At 41.0% G+C, this 13,023-nt stretch overlaps 1 protein-coding gene across 1 annotated transcript in view; it reads left to right on the top strand.

The window, feature by feature from the left end:
- LOC116910927 (zinc finger protein ZFPM2-like) overlaps positions 1-11,692 on the top strand; it is a 284,539-nt gene extending 272,847 nt beyond the window's left edge. Inside the window, exon 5 of the mRNA XM_032914678.1 lies at positions 11,112-11,692. Within this exon, the coding sequence (XP_032770569.1) occupies positions 11,112-11,270 (159 nt within the window). The 3' untranslated portion in view covers positions 11,271-11,692. The remainder of the gene's footprint in view (positions 1-11,111) is intronic.
- Positions 11,693-13,023: the final 1,331 nt, after the last annotated feature.

The following is a 13,023-nucleotide window of genomic DNA, read 5'->3' on the forward strand; positions in this document are numbered from 1 at the left end:
GGATTGAATTTACACACAATGATCTATTACTGACATTGCAGAAACCACATTTAGACAACACAAACCAATTTCTTTCAAACTTCACTATAACTCACGTGTAACTGGCCACCACAAAGCATTGATATTTGTACCCATGCATTAAATCTTAATAGATGCTTTAGTTTTCCAGTTTAATACAATTTCGACTCAGTACCTACCATATGCATTGATGTTTTCTATTTACAACTTTTACTTTTTAAAAGAAATGATTGGTTAAAGACTGGTAAGGTGAAGGATACCTCTATTGCCAGCACTCAAGAGGGAGGGAAGGAGGGGGATGAAATATAGGATAGAGAATTAAAGTAGACTTAAAATGGAGACTAATAAACCAACATGTCTTACTAAGACATTAAATAATTTACATTCATGTTTATTCTTTGTTTTTCATTTTAAAAAAACACACTCCTGAAAATTAGCAACAATAAAAAAGGTCACATTATGAAATGTTTTCCAGATGCAATACTAACAAAGATTGAGCTCATTGACTTCATAGCCTGCCTCACCTCCCCAGGCAGGAGCAAACCTGCCGACCGGGCACCGGAAGCTGAGAGCACTCACGCTTGGTTACTGTGCTGCCCCCACAATCTTCAAGAGGGGAAAGCACATTGACCCGCCTCTGTGCGGCGGGCACTTGCCTCGGAAAGAAGAGTTTTACAGTAGTCCTTCTGCGTGTGTTGGTTAAGTAAAAATACTGAAAAACAACCTCATCACCAAAGCCTGTTAGATGTGTGAGTTATTTGTAATATTCCTGTAAACAAATTATCATAGGATTTACATAAGCTTTGCTCAACTACTCTAACGCTCCATGCGCCTGAATTTAAATAACTTGACAATGATTTTGTAGGGAAATATACCTTCCTGAACTATAATGCTATCAACCTAATAGCTAGAACTAAGTTTAATATTTCCACATTTTTACCATGGGAGAGACTCACCTTTCTCATTTTAGCCACAGACATTTTCATTAACATAATTGTGACATCAGGAACTTTTACCATTAATTAATTTATTTATTCAACTTACATCCAGATCAAAACCCTTCTTTCCACTCACTCCCCTCCTCACATGGTCGCTGCCTCCACTCCCCCTCCCCTTCACCTCTGAGAAGTGGGAGGTCCCTCTCCGGTGCCAACCCTCCCTGGCACTCCAAATCACTGCAGGAATTTTTAAGTTCTAAATATAAGTGAGCTCTTATTAGTTTAAGATAGAGATATAAAGATACACACGAGGAATATGAATAAATAAATGGAAAGCATGTCTGCTCAGTGCAGCTTTAATATTAATAACATTAAGACCCTCTCTCCCTCATGACTGTCCCAAGTGTGGAGAATAAGTTGCAGATGAGGGTCAGGCCTAAACCAAAAAATAAAATTGTATTACCCGCTTCAAGACTCATGAAACACTGGAGAAGAGGAGACCAAGAGAAGGTAAAAGCCAGAGAAGGCAATAGAGAGGAAGGCAGCAAAATGGCATCCTCTAGACTGATTCAGCCAGTGGAAGCCGGAACTCAGAGCAGCTGTGATAGCTGTCAGCGAGCTGAGAAGAGAGACTCCTCAAGAGTCACTCACGTATGAGGCTGCGCATTTAAGGGACCTTCACATACTGCTGAGCATGCGCTACTGGCGACGCCTGGTAAGGGGTGCGGGGAGGTGACACTTACCATCAGTTGTCTGTGCACCGGAGTACTTACCAGACTTAAATGTATTCCAATCCCTAGACCACCCAGGTGGCCACTGTGAAACATGGAGGAACACAGACAAAACAAATAGATATGAATTCAGGTAAGAGATTAGTATAGACGGGGAGGGGGACGGAGGAGGGAGGGTCTGAGGAAGGAGCGACGTGGAGAGTAATTAGAATTATGTGGGGTGTGTGTGTGTGTGTGTGTGTGTGTGTGTGTGTGTGTGTGTGTGTGTGTGTGTGTGTGTGTGAAACTGTGAAAAAATAAGTTAATTGAGGTTGGTCAAAGTAGCAGCCACAGTAGTAACAATGGTGATGATGATGATGTCGCCAGTCTATTCATTACGTGTTGTAGTAGATTAATTCCTGAAGATTGGGCACCTCTCGGTATCCCAGGGTAGCTTTGCATTTTCTCGAGTGCACAGTGCCATTGGATGAGTCTCGAAGGCAGGTGACGTAACAGAAGTGGCGCCATGTTTTTTTTTAAGCCTAAGTACATCAATTCATAAATGTACATCTAGAATTTATACTTCTATTCTTCAAAATAACACCTTTATTGTGAACGCATTGCTTTCTCTGAGTAGGTTAAAATGCATAGCATTCAATTAAGATAGATTATTTGTTTGTATATGTATTTTTATTTATTTATTTGCCAGGAAAAAAAAGTGCATTTTCCTAAGTAAGTAGAAGCTTGGTCGTGTTGGGTTTCCATGTGTATCTTCCTGCGCCGATTCAAAACATGAGTTTGGCTTGAAAGCAACTTCTCTAGCAAATGCCTCATAATGACAGTTCTAGCAAACCGTAAGAACCTATGAGATCATCTTACACAGAAAGAAGACGAGACCTTCAGAGGTTAAGTGACTGGCTCCAGGGCACGCAGCCTGTACCAAGGCTCACATGTTCCTGACCCCTGCCACGGTTTTGTGTGGCGGTCTTCTGAAAGGAAGGCTACTGGAGAGCAATTTGTTTTATTTTTTGGCTTTTTTTTTTCTTCTCAGAGTTTCAGCTCTGACACTTTTGCACATTGCATTAGGTGCAAGCCCAGAAACTCTGCCAGGAGCAAAACAACACTCCTTAAACACTCCGTGACTCTCAGAACCGCATAAAATAAAAAGGTTGGAGTTAATGCTTGCCAGCTTGGAGAGTAGCTCCCGCTTGGAGCCAAATGCACGCGAGGAACAGACGAGGCTGTGGGAGTGGGGCTGGCAAGGGGAGAGAGAAATGAGTCTATTCTTTTTGAAAATGAAAGTCGAATAAATATCTGGGTAGTTTGGGTGTTATTAATTTAGTGATTCTTTCCATTTGTAAAGTGAAAAATTCCTACCTTCAGAGTGGGCAATTTCAGCTCACATCGTCTTTCTATTTATCATGACGTGGTTAGTCCTATTTGGGGCAGGGTTGGCTTTAAATAACCTGCACATATAGAATTATTTGTTTCTCTTTGAACAAGATCATTATTTTTTGTACCCAACTTTCTATATTTAAGCAGTGACTTCTGTTAAGATAAAGTAAAGAAACTATGCCTCGGGAGATAACAATTATTTCAGTTGTAGCTTCGCACAGATAAAACTGTCTGCGTATGGGTGCAGTCAACAAGAATTCGATCATTGTCTTCTATACTGATTTCTTTTTAAAGCGTCTTAGCATGGTCGACATCCCACATCCCACAGGCAACCTGAAGATAGTACTTAGCAGAACTGTTCTGGAGCTGCACTCTCCTGGAACCCATAGCAGATATTGTTTAAGGCGCACTCTAAAAAAAAAAAATAAGATTGCAATGATACCCTCGCAGAATCCCATGCATGCCTCTGTGCTTGCCTGCCGGGTACTGAAGAGGAGTTTAGAGCCACCAACAATGTCTTTCTCGTTTGCCATGTTAGCGTGACATCTAATTTCAGAGTATCTTTAGGTGGTTTTTTTGTTTGTTTGTTTGTTTATGTTTGAAAACTACATAGAGCCTAACAATTTTTTCAGGCAGTACAAGTTTTGAGATTAGAAGTTTTATAAAGCTGAGTTTTGTTATTTGCCAGACAAATGTAGGTAATGCAATTCACCTTCATATATAGTTTCACTCTAAATGACTCTGGCACTTCTCTCATTTGCATGTGTACCCCCCTACACAAACATGGGTGCAGGCGCACACACACACACACACACACACACACACACACACACACACTCTTTTCCCACAAGTCTTACATCAAGAGCATCAAGTACAAACATTCAGAAGTTTTGCCTTTTAAATTATATTTATTTACTTAAAGACACTATTTTATTGATTGGAAATTAATTCTGGTTAAATAGATAATTGTGTGGGGAGGGGTGCTATGGGACATATCTGAAATTACAAAATACATAATTCTGTCAAGCCTGGAATTAGAACTCTGCATGAAGGATTTTAATCTGTTTGCTCCCATTGAACACATTTTTGCTTCTTAAAATTCAAATTCATTGTCACTAGATTGATCACACAGTAAAAAGAAAGTGATTAAATGTTAACATTGCTGTAAGACTGAATGGAATCAAATTCCAATGTGGGGAATTACCTGAACCCATTGACTGAAAAAACTGCGTGGTAGTAAAAGATGAAGTCCCATACAGTATCATTTTTTAAATTACATTTGAGAACAAGTGAGTTGAAATGTTGATTGTGGGGGCGGCATTCAATGTTTAAATGCCAAACAGAAAGTACAAAGTCCATGTGTGTGTGTGTGTGTGTGTGTGTGTGTGTGTGTGTGTGCACGTGGCCCCATGATTCTGATATGAATTTAATATCTGTGATAATTCTGAAATTTCCTATGCCTATTTCAACTATACTGTTACTATTGAGGGAGCAGCAAATGGTACCACTTATTAAGATAGTGGAGTAAAGTATTGTCAAACAGGTTTCCGCATCCTTTTATGTACAACATAGTTGTGTAAAGAGCACCAAGATCACTTCCATTACCATTAACCTTCATCTAATGGCAAAGGATTAAGACACCATAATTGTCTTCTCACAATAATGTAGCAGCTGTAGTCCTTCTGTGGGGGTGCAGAAGTTTCAGTCCTTTTGCAGGGGTGCCACAGCTTTAGTCATTTGCAGGGGTGCAGCAGCTGCAGTCCTTTTGCAGGGGTGCAGAGCTGTAGGTTTTTAACAGGGTGGACTTCTTTTCATACACATGTTCTTCCTTCGACTTCAAGTTCTCCCTAACTCTTATTATGGAAACACTCAACAAAATTCTCAAGCAGAATTTGGAATCCCTGAGACAGCCTTATGTCATCAGTTTCTTGGGTTAGAATTCTCCTCTATTCTTTACCTTTGGGCTTTCTACTTTTATCTCCATTAACCTTTTGGCTTGAATATAAACATTTATTGAAGGCTAGCTCCTTTGTCAGTCCAGTAACTCCAAAGGTTAGTGAGCAGTGGATGCCAGGATGACCTCTTTTATCCACATTAGATGATTCTAATTATTTCTAAGAAGTGACACTTAGAACCCATTTTGTCCTTGTCAAGTTTGTCTAGTTGTGGGCTGTCTAAACGTGAAACTCTGGGTTCAAACTGTGTCTAGAAGTTCAGATTTTTTTTCTTAACTTACAATGTAGAACCTCAAAAAGTGTACAGTTTTTTCTTTAAATACAGTTTAACTGAAATTAAACTCCTTTTATGTGCCTTGTATTATTGCAGAAAGAGCTGCAGATAAAACATAAACTTTAACTAAAAAGGCTCTATCTCTTTGTATTCCAAATGGAAACTAAAATAAAGGAACTTAAGTTAGTATAAACCAAACTTCACAAAGATTAAAAACATAATGATCTTTTACATTAGAAAGCTACTTTGTTTCTCATGATACATGACTGTCAGTGTTTATGGTTCCTTTCACATGTGCCTACTGGAAACCTTGTGTAAAGGCAAGACATGGTGGTAAATGCCTGCTGTTTTATAGACTCTGTTCTACAGGAAATAACATCAGCCCTCCTCCTCCTCCTCCTCCTCCTCCTCCTCCTCCTCCTCCTCCTCCTCCTCCCTCCTCCCTCCTCCCTCCTCCCTCCTCCCTCCTCCCCCTCCCTCCCCCTCTTGCTCTTCTCTTGTTTGCTTTTCATTGTTTGTCTTGATATTCTTTTCTAGACAAGATCTCATGACGTAAGCCACACTGACTTCCATTTCCCAGTGACACAGCCTCAGTCTCTCAAGAACTGAGTCTCTAGGTTTCCACCACCCCATCCCCTGAGGGTTAGTCACCTTCAGTGGTCAAGTAAAGTCACATGGAGGTCATATAACTTTTAAAAGAATCTTTTAACTTACAAAGATGTAAATTATGGAATCGTGTCTTTGAAAATATTATTGAGTATTATTATGATTGTTGACTAATAGCATTAACTGTCATGATGCTTAGATTGGACAATAAGGAAATTCTGCCCTGACCTCTGGTCTAATCACTGTAAACACTGCAAATCCTCGAGAAGTAGGGCATTCAGTAAGTATTTTTTGACATTTCAGTTTATTTGTTCATTCAGATTTTTAGTAAATGATTGTAAGATACTGAGCACTATGTTCCCTTTTAATGTATTAAAATATTGGGATAGAATACACACTTCTCAGACATGAATTCTGAAGTTTAGAATACTTGGTTGAATTTCCAGACCTACATGCATGAAGATTCCCGGGTACTTCATCTTCTCCCTCACCCTAACTTTTAACATATTCCAACTGCAGAGTCATACGTGTCTGCATGGACCAAAATCAAGAAGCAAGGATGCTTGCGGCACCACTGGGTGTTCAGTGTCGCTTTGAAGCAGGAGCATCAGGTGTTGTTCCAAAAAGGATAAGTTATTTTAAAACTTTGAAAGCAATTTAGAATGGAATTTTGACCTTTAAAAAAGGGGGGAAAGAGAACAAAACACAAATCACCAAGTCCGAATATGTTTTTTGTTAGCTTGGTTTTCCTGGGCTTTTTGTTTGTTTGTTTTTAACAAAGGCTTCAATCCTCAAATTATCATCTTACCATTCTGTAGACCAGAAATCTAACATGGGTCTCAAGGTATCTCACGGTCATGTTCATTTTTGAAGGTTTTGAGAAAGCGTAAATATCTTGGCGTCTAGATATTTCACAACAATAGTGTTTTAGGGTTGAGCCACAACAACCGTTTCTAGCTCTTCCTTCCTGCAAACTGAGGACTGACCTACCATATTCCTTTGCTCATGGCCTGGATCACGTCACCATACTTAAAGGCAGGTGAAATCCTCTGTGTGTGGAATTGGTTTGTTTGCTTCATTGCTTGTGACAGTGTGTTGTCACTCTACAGCCCAGGCCAGCCTGAACACATTATGTGGTCTGTAGGCTCACAGCAATCCCCCTGCCTCAGCCCCTTGAGTGCCAGAATAGGAAGTATAAACCGCCATGCCCGGCCTCTCAGAAGCTCCTCCTTCACCTTTTTGTCCTTCCTTTCCTACTTTTAGGGGCTCCTGTTGTTTGAATGGGTCTATTTGCATAATTAAGGGCAACCTGCCTTCTTGTGGTCCTAAATGTTTTAGCCACATATTGCACTCAAGAAGGGCACATATGTACTGGTTCTGAGTCCTTGGAACACGGCTATCTTCAGGACCATTTTCCTATCTGGCCTGCCTTTTCTAAGCTCTCTCTTTTTTCCAGTGTATTTTGTCAACTGTACACTTTCTGTGTTGATGAATATTTGCCTTAAATCCCTCCCATAATCCAGAGAATTAAATTCGGTAAAATTTGAAGTTTCTAAAACTCTAGAATTTCTAGGACTCCTCGTACCAGAGAGAGAGACAGGAGGCAATGAACCTAATGATCAATGTGGAAGTTACTGCTATTTTCTATTCATGGATTTTTCTGGAGTGTACATTTCATATAATCCTGGCTAACTCCTTTCCTCCTCACACTTGGTAATCTTCTTTGAAGGCAGTCAATCTCTCCAAAAGTTGACTTCTTCAGAAAGAAATTGACTCACCTCCTCAAAACTGTAATAACTGGTCCCTCGAGATTTTTTATCTACTTATTATTTACGCTACAGCTTGGGTATAGCTTTCAGCTAGAACTTCTTATACTCGGCCGTGCTGACATGGAGTAGAAGAAAGTGTTTCCCTTTCAATTCAGTTTCTTAAATAGATATCTACCTGGGCTGAGGCCTGGTGTACGCTTACCAACGTGTCAAGAGATATAATATTAGCTTATCATTCAGAAATGGTATTAGTCAACTATTTTTGTTTTGAGTTACAAAGTCATCTCCTCTTGTTTTAACTTGCTTAGGGATAGAATACTGGGGATAAAGATCTAATGATGTAATGCTGGAGTAGTAAAAAGAGAAAAGAACACCATTCAGGGAGAGTGCTAAGAGTCTACATGCAGCCCATATCAAGCAGATGGAAACTACTAACATTGCTTCAGTAGCAGCAGCAGCTAGGGTGAGCCTAACACCTCTGCCTCCTCATAAACCCTTCAGTCCAAGAAAACTTGGGACTCCTGGTTTCACTTCCTGTGAGCATGGTGGGCACACAAACAACACAGACACTGACACGCCCTTCTACCAGGTATTTGCTCACGTGACATTACTTAACCATTCAGGTTTGATTTGCTTAACTGTAAATAAGGCAGAAAAGGCATCCACCACACTATGTAAATAGCAGACGTCACATTATCCTTCTTTTTCCATCTATGAAACCATCTCTATTGGCTATGTCTGCTTACACGGGGAGGGGGTGATATCAGATATCCTACATAACAGATACTTAAATACATTATGGTTTGTAACAGTAGCAAAATTACAGTTATGGAGTAGCAGTGAAAATACTTTTCTGGTTAGCAGTCACCACGGCATGTGGAACTGTATTGAAAGGTCACAGGTTGCGAGCCACTGACTTAGGGAATTAGTCACAAAGGTTTTGCCTGATGTGTAATGATCCCTGCAGCTCTCTTTCCAGCCCTTACTCCCAAGGGAATTCCTCTAAGTCTTTGCTAATTTGAGGAAGGAAGGTCTTCCATGACAATGGTGATGTTGAAAGCTAGTCCTTTCTTTTAGTAATTTGTTGATGGAAAAAAAGTTTTAAAAGCCAGGTAGTAGGGGTGCACACCTTTAATCCCAGCACTCTGGAGGCAGAGGTGGGCAGATCTCTGAGTTCAAGGCCAGTTGGACACAGTGAATTTCTGATTTCTGAGCAGCCAGGGGTACACAGAGCAACACTGTCTCAAAAAAAAAAAAAGTGGGGGAGGGGAGGAGGAGGTTGTAAAGAATGTCTAAGGATGTACACACAGAATTGCAGAACTTAGTGTAGCGGGTACACTCTGTTTCCTTACATATTGTTTAGCATTTGTCCACGTGATCCCAGTAACTGTACATTCTCCTTGTGTGTTGCCTCTCTGAGATCCCCTGAGACTCTACAAGACAGACACCTCCCCTTGCCATTGGATAGCTCCCAAATAATTTTCAGGTGTAGAGGCTCACGCCATGATCTTTCTTCACAGTTTATTAAGCAATTAACATCTTCACCTGAATCTTTAATATATAAAAAAGACTCATTTCTAGTACTAAGAGCAAGACTGAATCTCCCTCCCTCTCCTCAGTCTCTCCCACCCCTTCCTCCCTCCCCCTCTCCTTTCTCCTCTCTCTCTCTCTCTCTCTCTCTCTCTCTCTCTCTCTCTCTCTCTCTCTGTGTGTGTGTGTGTGTGTGTGTGTGTGTGTGTGTGTGTGTGTGTGTGTGTGTGTGTGTGTGTGTGTGTAAGATTAGATATAGGATAGCTGACTTATTTATCTTACACTAAGATTTCCTGAAGACTTTACATAATAGAAAGGTCTCAGGTTTAGTATTCAGAGATTTCTGAGGCAGATTGTCCTTTAGGGAATATTAAGAGAGTTATTGATGCTATAAAGAGGCCAGCTGCAGCATGGTATGGGTTTTAAGAAGAGGTCAGGCCTATGTGTTGGTGTACAGGTCATGAACATTCTCAGCTATCCAAGCCATTACATAACACACACACACACACACACACACACACACACACACACACACACACACACACACACCAAATATACATAGTACACAATACGTATCTATCATTTCAGACTTGTTCTTAAATTTATTTTTGTGGGTGAATATTTAATTAATTAGCATACGTTGTATGGTAGTCATTACCTTGCCTAATATGATGGTGATTTTAACAAAGCAGTCAGCACCTCTCTTATATACAGTTTTTAACATCTCTTTGCTGTGAAAACGGATTGGTATGTTATACACAGTCCTTGCTGTTGTGAGATGGGTGAAATGGATTTTCCAGATTCCTGTGAGGTCTGAAGTTGCCAGGGTACATGAAAATCCCCCAGCGAATACTTGTGAGTGTCAATTTGGGAAATTCGTGATAGCGCAGAACATGTGAGGAAGTCCCAGGATGCACCAAGATTTCTTTGGCAGAATCATATCTAGGTGAAAATTCAGTTCAGAAATTACCTTGAGACCCTTGTATTGTCCTCAGTGTTGTGGTTTCCTGATATTTGATACACAGAACACGGGGCTGTTGAATGATAAGTCTGAAAGCCAGTTCACTGTGACTCACGGGGGAAGCGCCTTCTCACGGAGACTTCCTGATTTCCTCCCCAGAGATTCTCTTGTCATGTAAATTTATCCAACGGGTTTTAAAGGTAAGGAATTTGGGTGCCAGGTTCCCGAAAGTGTTGAATCTGTTGAGAATTAGGTTTACCTATCTCTGGTATATTCTGTTAGGATGGTGGCAGTGGCCTCCGTGCCTGCACGAGCAAACGGTAGCTCTGTCTCTCTGTACCTGATTTATTCAGGGTTGCCCTTTTACTGTTTCCTGGAGACAGGGCGGTGAGTCCGTAGAATCATTAGTATTGCGGTTAGAGTCAGACCACCAATCCACACTTCCGCAAAGGCAGGTGGGTGCTTCTCATTGCTCATTCCAAATAAGCACTGACTCTAACAGAAACGTTGCTCAGGATGGAGCTTTGAAATGGATCCTGAGTCTTTAAATTCTTCCCTGTCTGTTTCAGGAAATCGTGAGATCCTGTTGATAGTGAAGTACAATGTGTCTAAAGTTCACTTCCAAACACTCTGCCCTCCGCCATGAGAGTCATCGCATTCTCTTTATAACTCAGAGCCACAGGGGTCTGCCTGATCTTGGAGATCCGACCCAGTATCATTGAGGGGGGAAAATTCTAGATAATAATTCCACCACTCAAGATGAGCGAAAGCCTTCCAGCTTCTGTCATCTGAAAAAGCTACCAGGAGGCCAGGGAAGAAGGCCTTGGATTACCTTTTGGGAGACTTGGTTGCTTTTTGTTTTCGTTTTTTGTTTTTTAATGAAATTATTAGTTCGGTGATTATTCAAGTTTTTAATCAACAAGAGCAAACGGCATCTGTTGTTGTCATTCTACAGAAGACGAAGGCTCAGGTCCCCATGGTGCTGACTGCTGGTCCCAAGTGGCTTCTGGATGTGACTGGGCAAGGAGTGGAGGACAGCAAAAACAACTGCATGGTGTACAGCAAAGGTAAGCCCAGGTCCCGTCCCTGTCTCCTCAGTGGCTCTGAAGCCTGAGAAATTCGAACTGCTCCAGAGGAATGAGAGGGGACCACGGATAGCGTAAGCCTCTTGCTTCTCTTTTCCTTTGCGAGCCTCACCACTCTGTTTTTCCTTGAAGCGTTCTGACTTTTACTTCTGTACAACACAAACACAAAGAGTCACAGCATTAAGTCCTTAGTGCTGGGCACCATTTGCCAAGCCCCCTGCGTGAATGGCTTGACTGGTGTGCCTTGCTTTCACTCTTAGTTTTATGGGCAGCTGCCTATTGTGAAGTCTCTGATTCCCTTCTTAGTCACTGTCAACCAAAAAGCATATACCTTTTGAAATCTAGCACTTTGTGTCCAGGCGCCTGCTGCAGACGCACGCTTGCAGTCGGATTCCCGAAATCCTGCAGGATGAGAAGGGAGCTGAAAAGGAAAACTTTGCAAAGCCCAAATTCTGCCCCATGATGATTTTCCGAAGGGCAGGGCGGAAGGCAAGAGGCAGCCCCATGGCTCTCAGAGAACTGCCTTTGAATTGCTCAGTGTGACATCAGCCTAGCCAAGGTCTTGTAGCTACAAGAGGATCTGCAGTTTGTGATGGCACAACAGGAGACCATTCTCATTGAGACAGGAATGTGTTCTTTGGTTAAGGTTTGCAGGAAGGGGTATGGGGGCAGTAGCCTTGTGTGTTTTCTCTCTACCTTTAAGTTACAGGCTAGCTCAGCATTTGCACAGTGAACTCCCCAGCCTCACTTCTTCGCGAATATTGCAGAACCTTTTGCTTCTCATGTTTCATTTCTTTCTCGGCTTTCTTTTTTTAACCAAATAGACCTACTGAGATCAAAGATTTGTTTGCTCATTGAACCTAGAAACCATGAAAGCATACAAGGGAGCAAGCGAATAAGCATCTCTATCAATATATTAACATATGAAACACTAATCATAACATCAAAGACTCTTAAAAACTTGCTAGAAACAATTACAACTTATTCCTATAATCATTACAATTTGTACATTTATAAGAGGATTGCCTCCAAACTACCCTGCTCCTTTGAAAGTTGAAACACCGGAAAGAGGGAATTTGCAAGCTAACAACATAACTTGCACACCAGGGTCTGATTATATTCCGTTTCCTTCCATAATTGCTGGTCACAGAGCCACCAGTTTTCTAACTTGAAATATCTGTGATATTCTGACCGTATCTTTTGACTAAAAGAGAAGTGAAAATTCCCTTGGCTATGTCACTAGAATTTGTCAGAATAGAGTATAGTGAGTCAACTTACAAGTCCTACATACAGAAACCAAATATGAAGGGATTCTTGGTGGATTCATTGTGAGAGTTAGATTTCCATTGGCCAATCATAAGTGATCTTCATTGTAGAGATACAGTAGAAAAGGACAGTGAAAATATCCTTTCCCTGAGATGATCCAAGCCTACTGCATTTATATCTGGAATGATTTTAGGAAAGATAATTCTTAATTAAAATTTATAATTCCATAGTTGCTTCAGTTGAGTGCTTTAACTGGAGAGCTGGACACAATTTTGTCTTTGTATTATGGTTGTCTATTCTTCAAGCCTTTTGTCAATAATCAAATTCTGGGTACTCTTTTGATGTATTTATAAAAAGATAAAGAGAGGAAGAATATGTTTTGATGGGTTGTAGTCAGATGTGGGAGAAGGGGGTGCCTCTGCGGGCCCATGCTGAGGTATCCCTTCCCCCTGAGGGACCAGCCACAGGTATAGATATAGAATAGAGTTTATTCAGGGCAAGGGGAGGGGAGTTAAA

Source organism: Rattus rattus, chromosome 1, assembly GCF_011064425.1.
Source record: "Rattus rattus isolate New Zealand chromosome 1, Rrattus_CSIRO_v1, whole genome shotgun sequence".
NCBI classification, from domain to species: domain Eukaryota; kingdom Metazoa; phylum Chordata; class Mammalia; order Rodentia; family Muridae; genus Rattus; species Rattus rattus.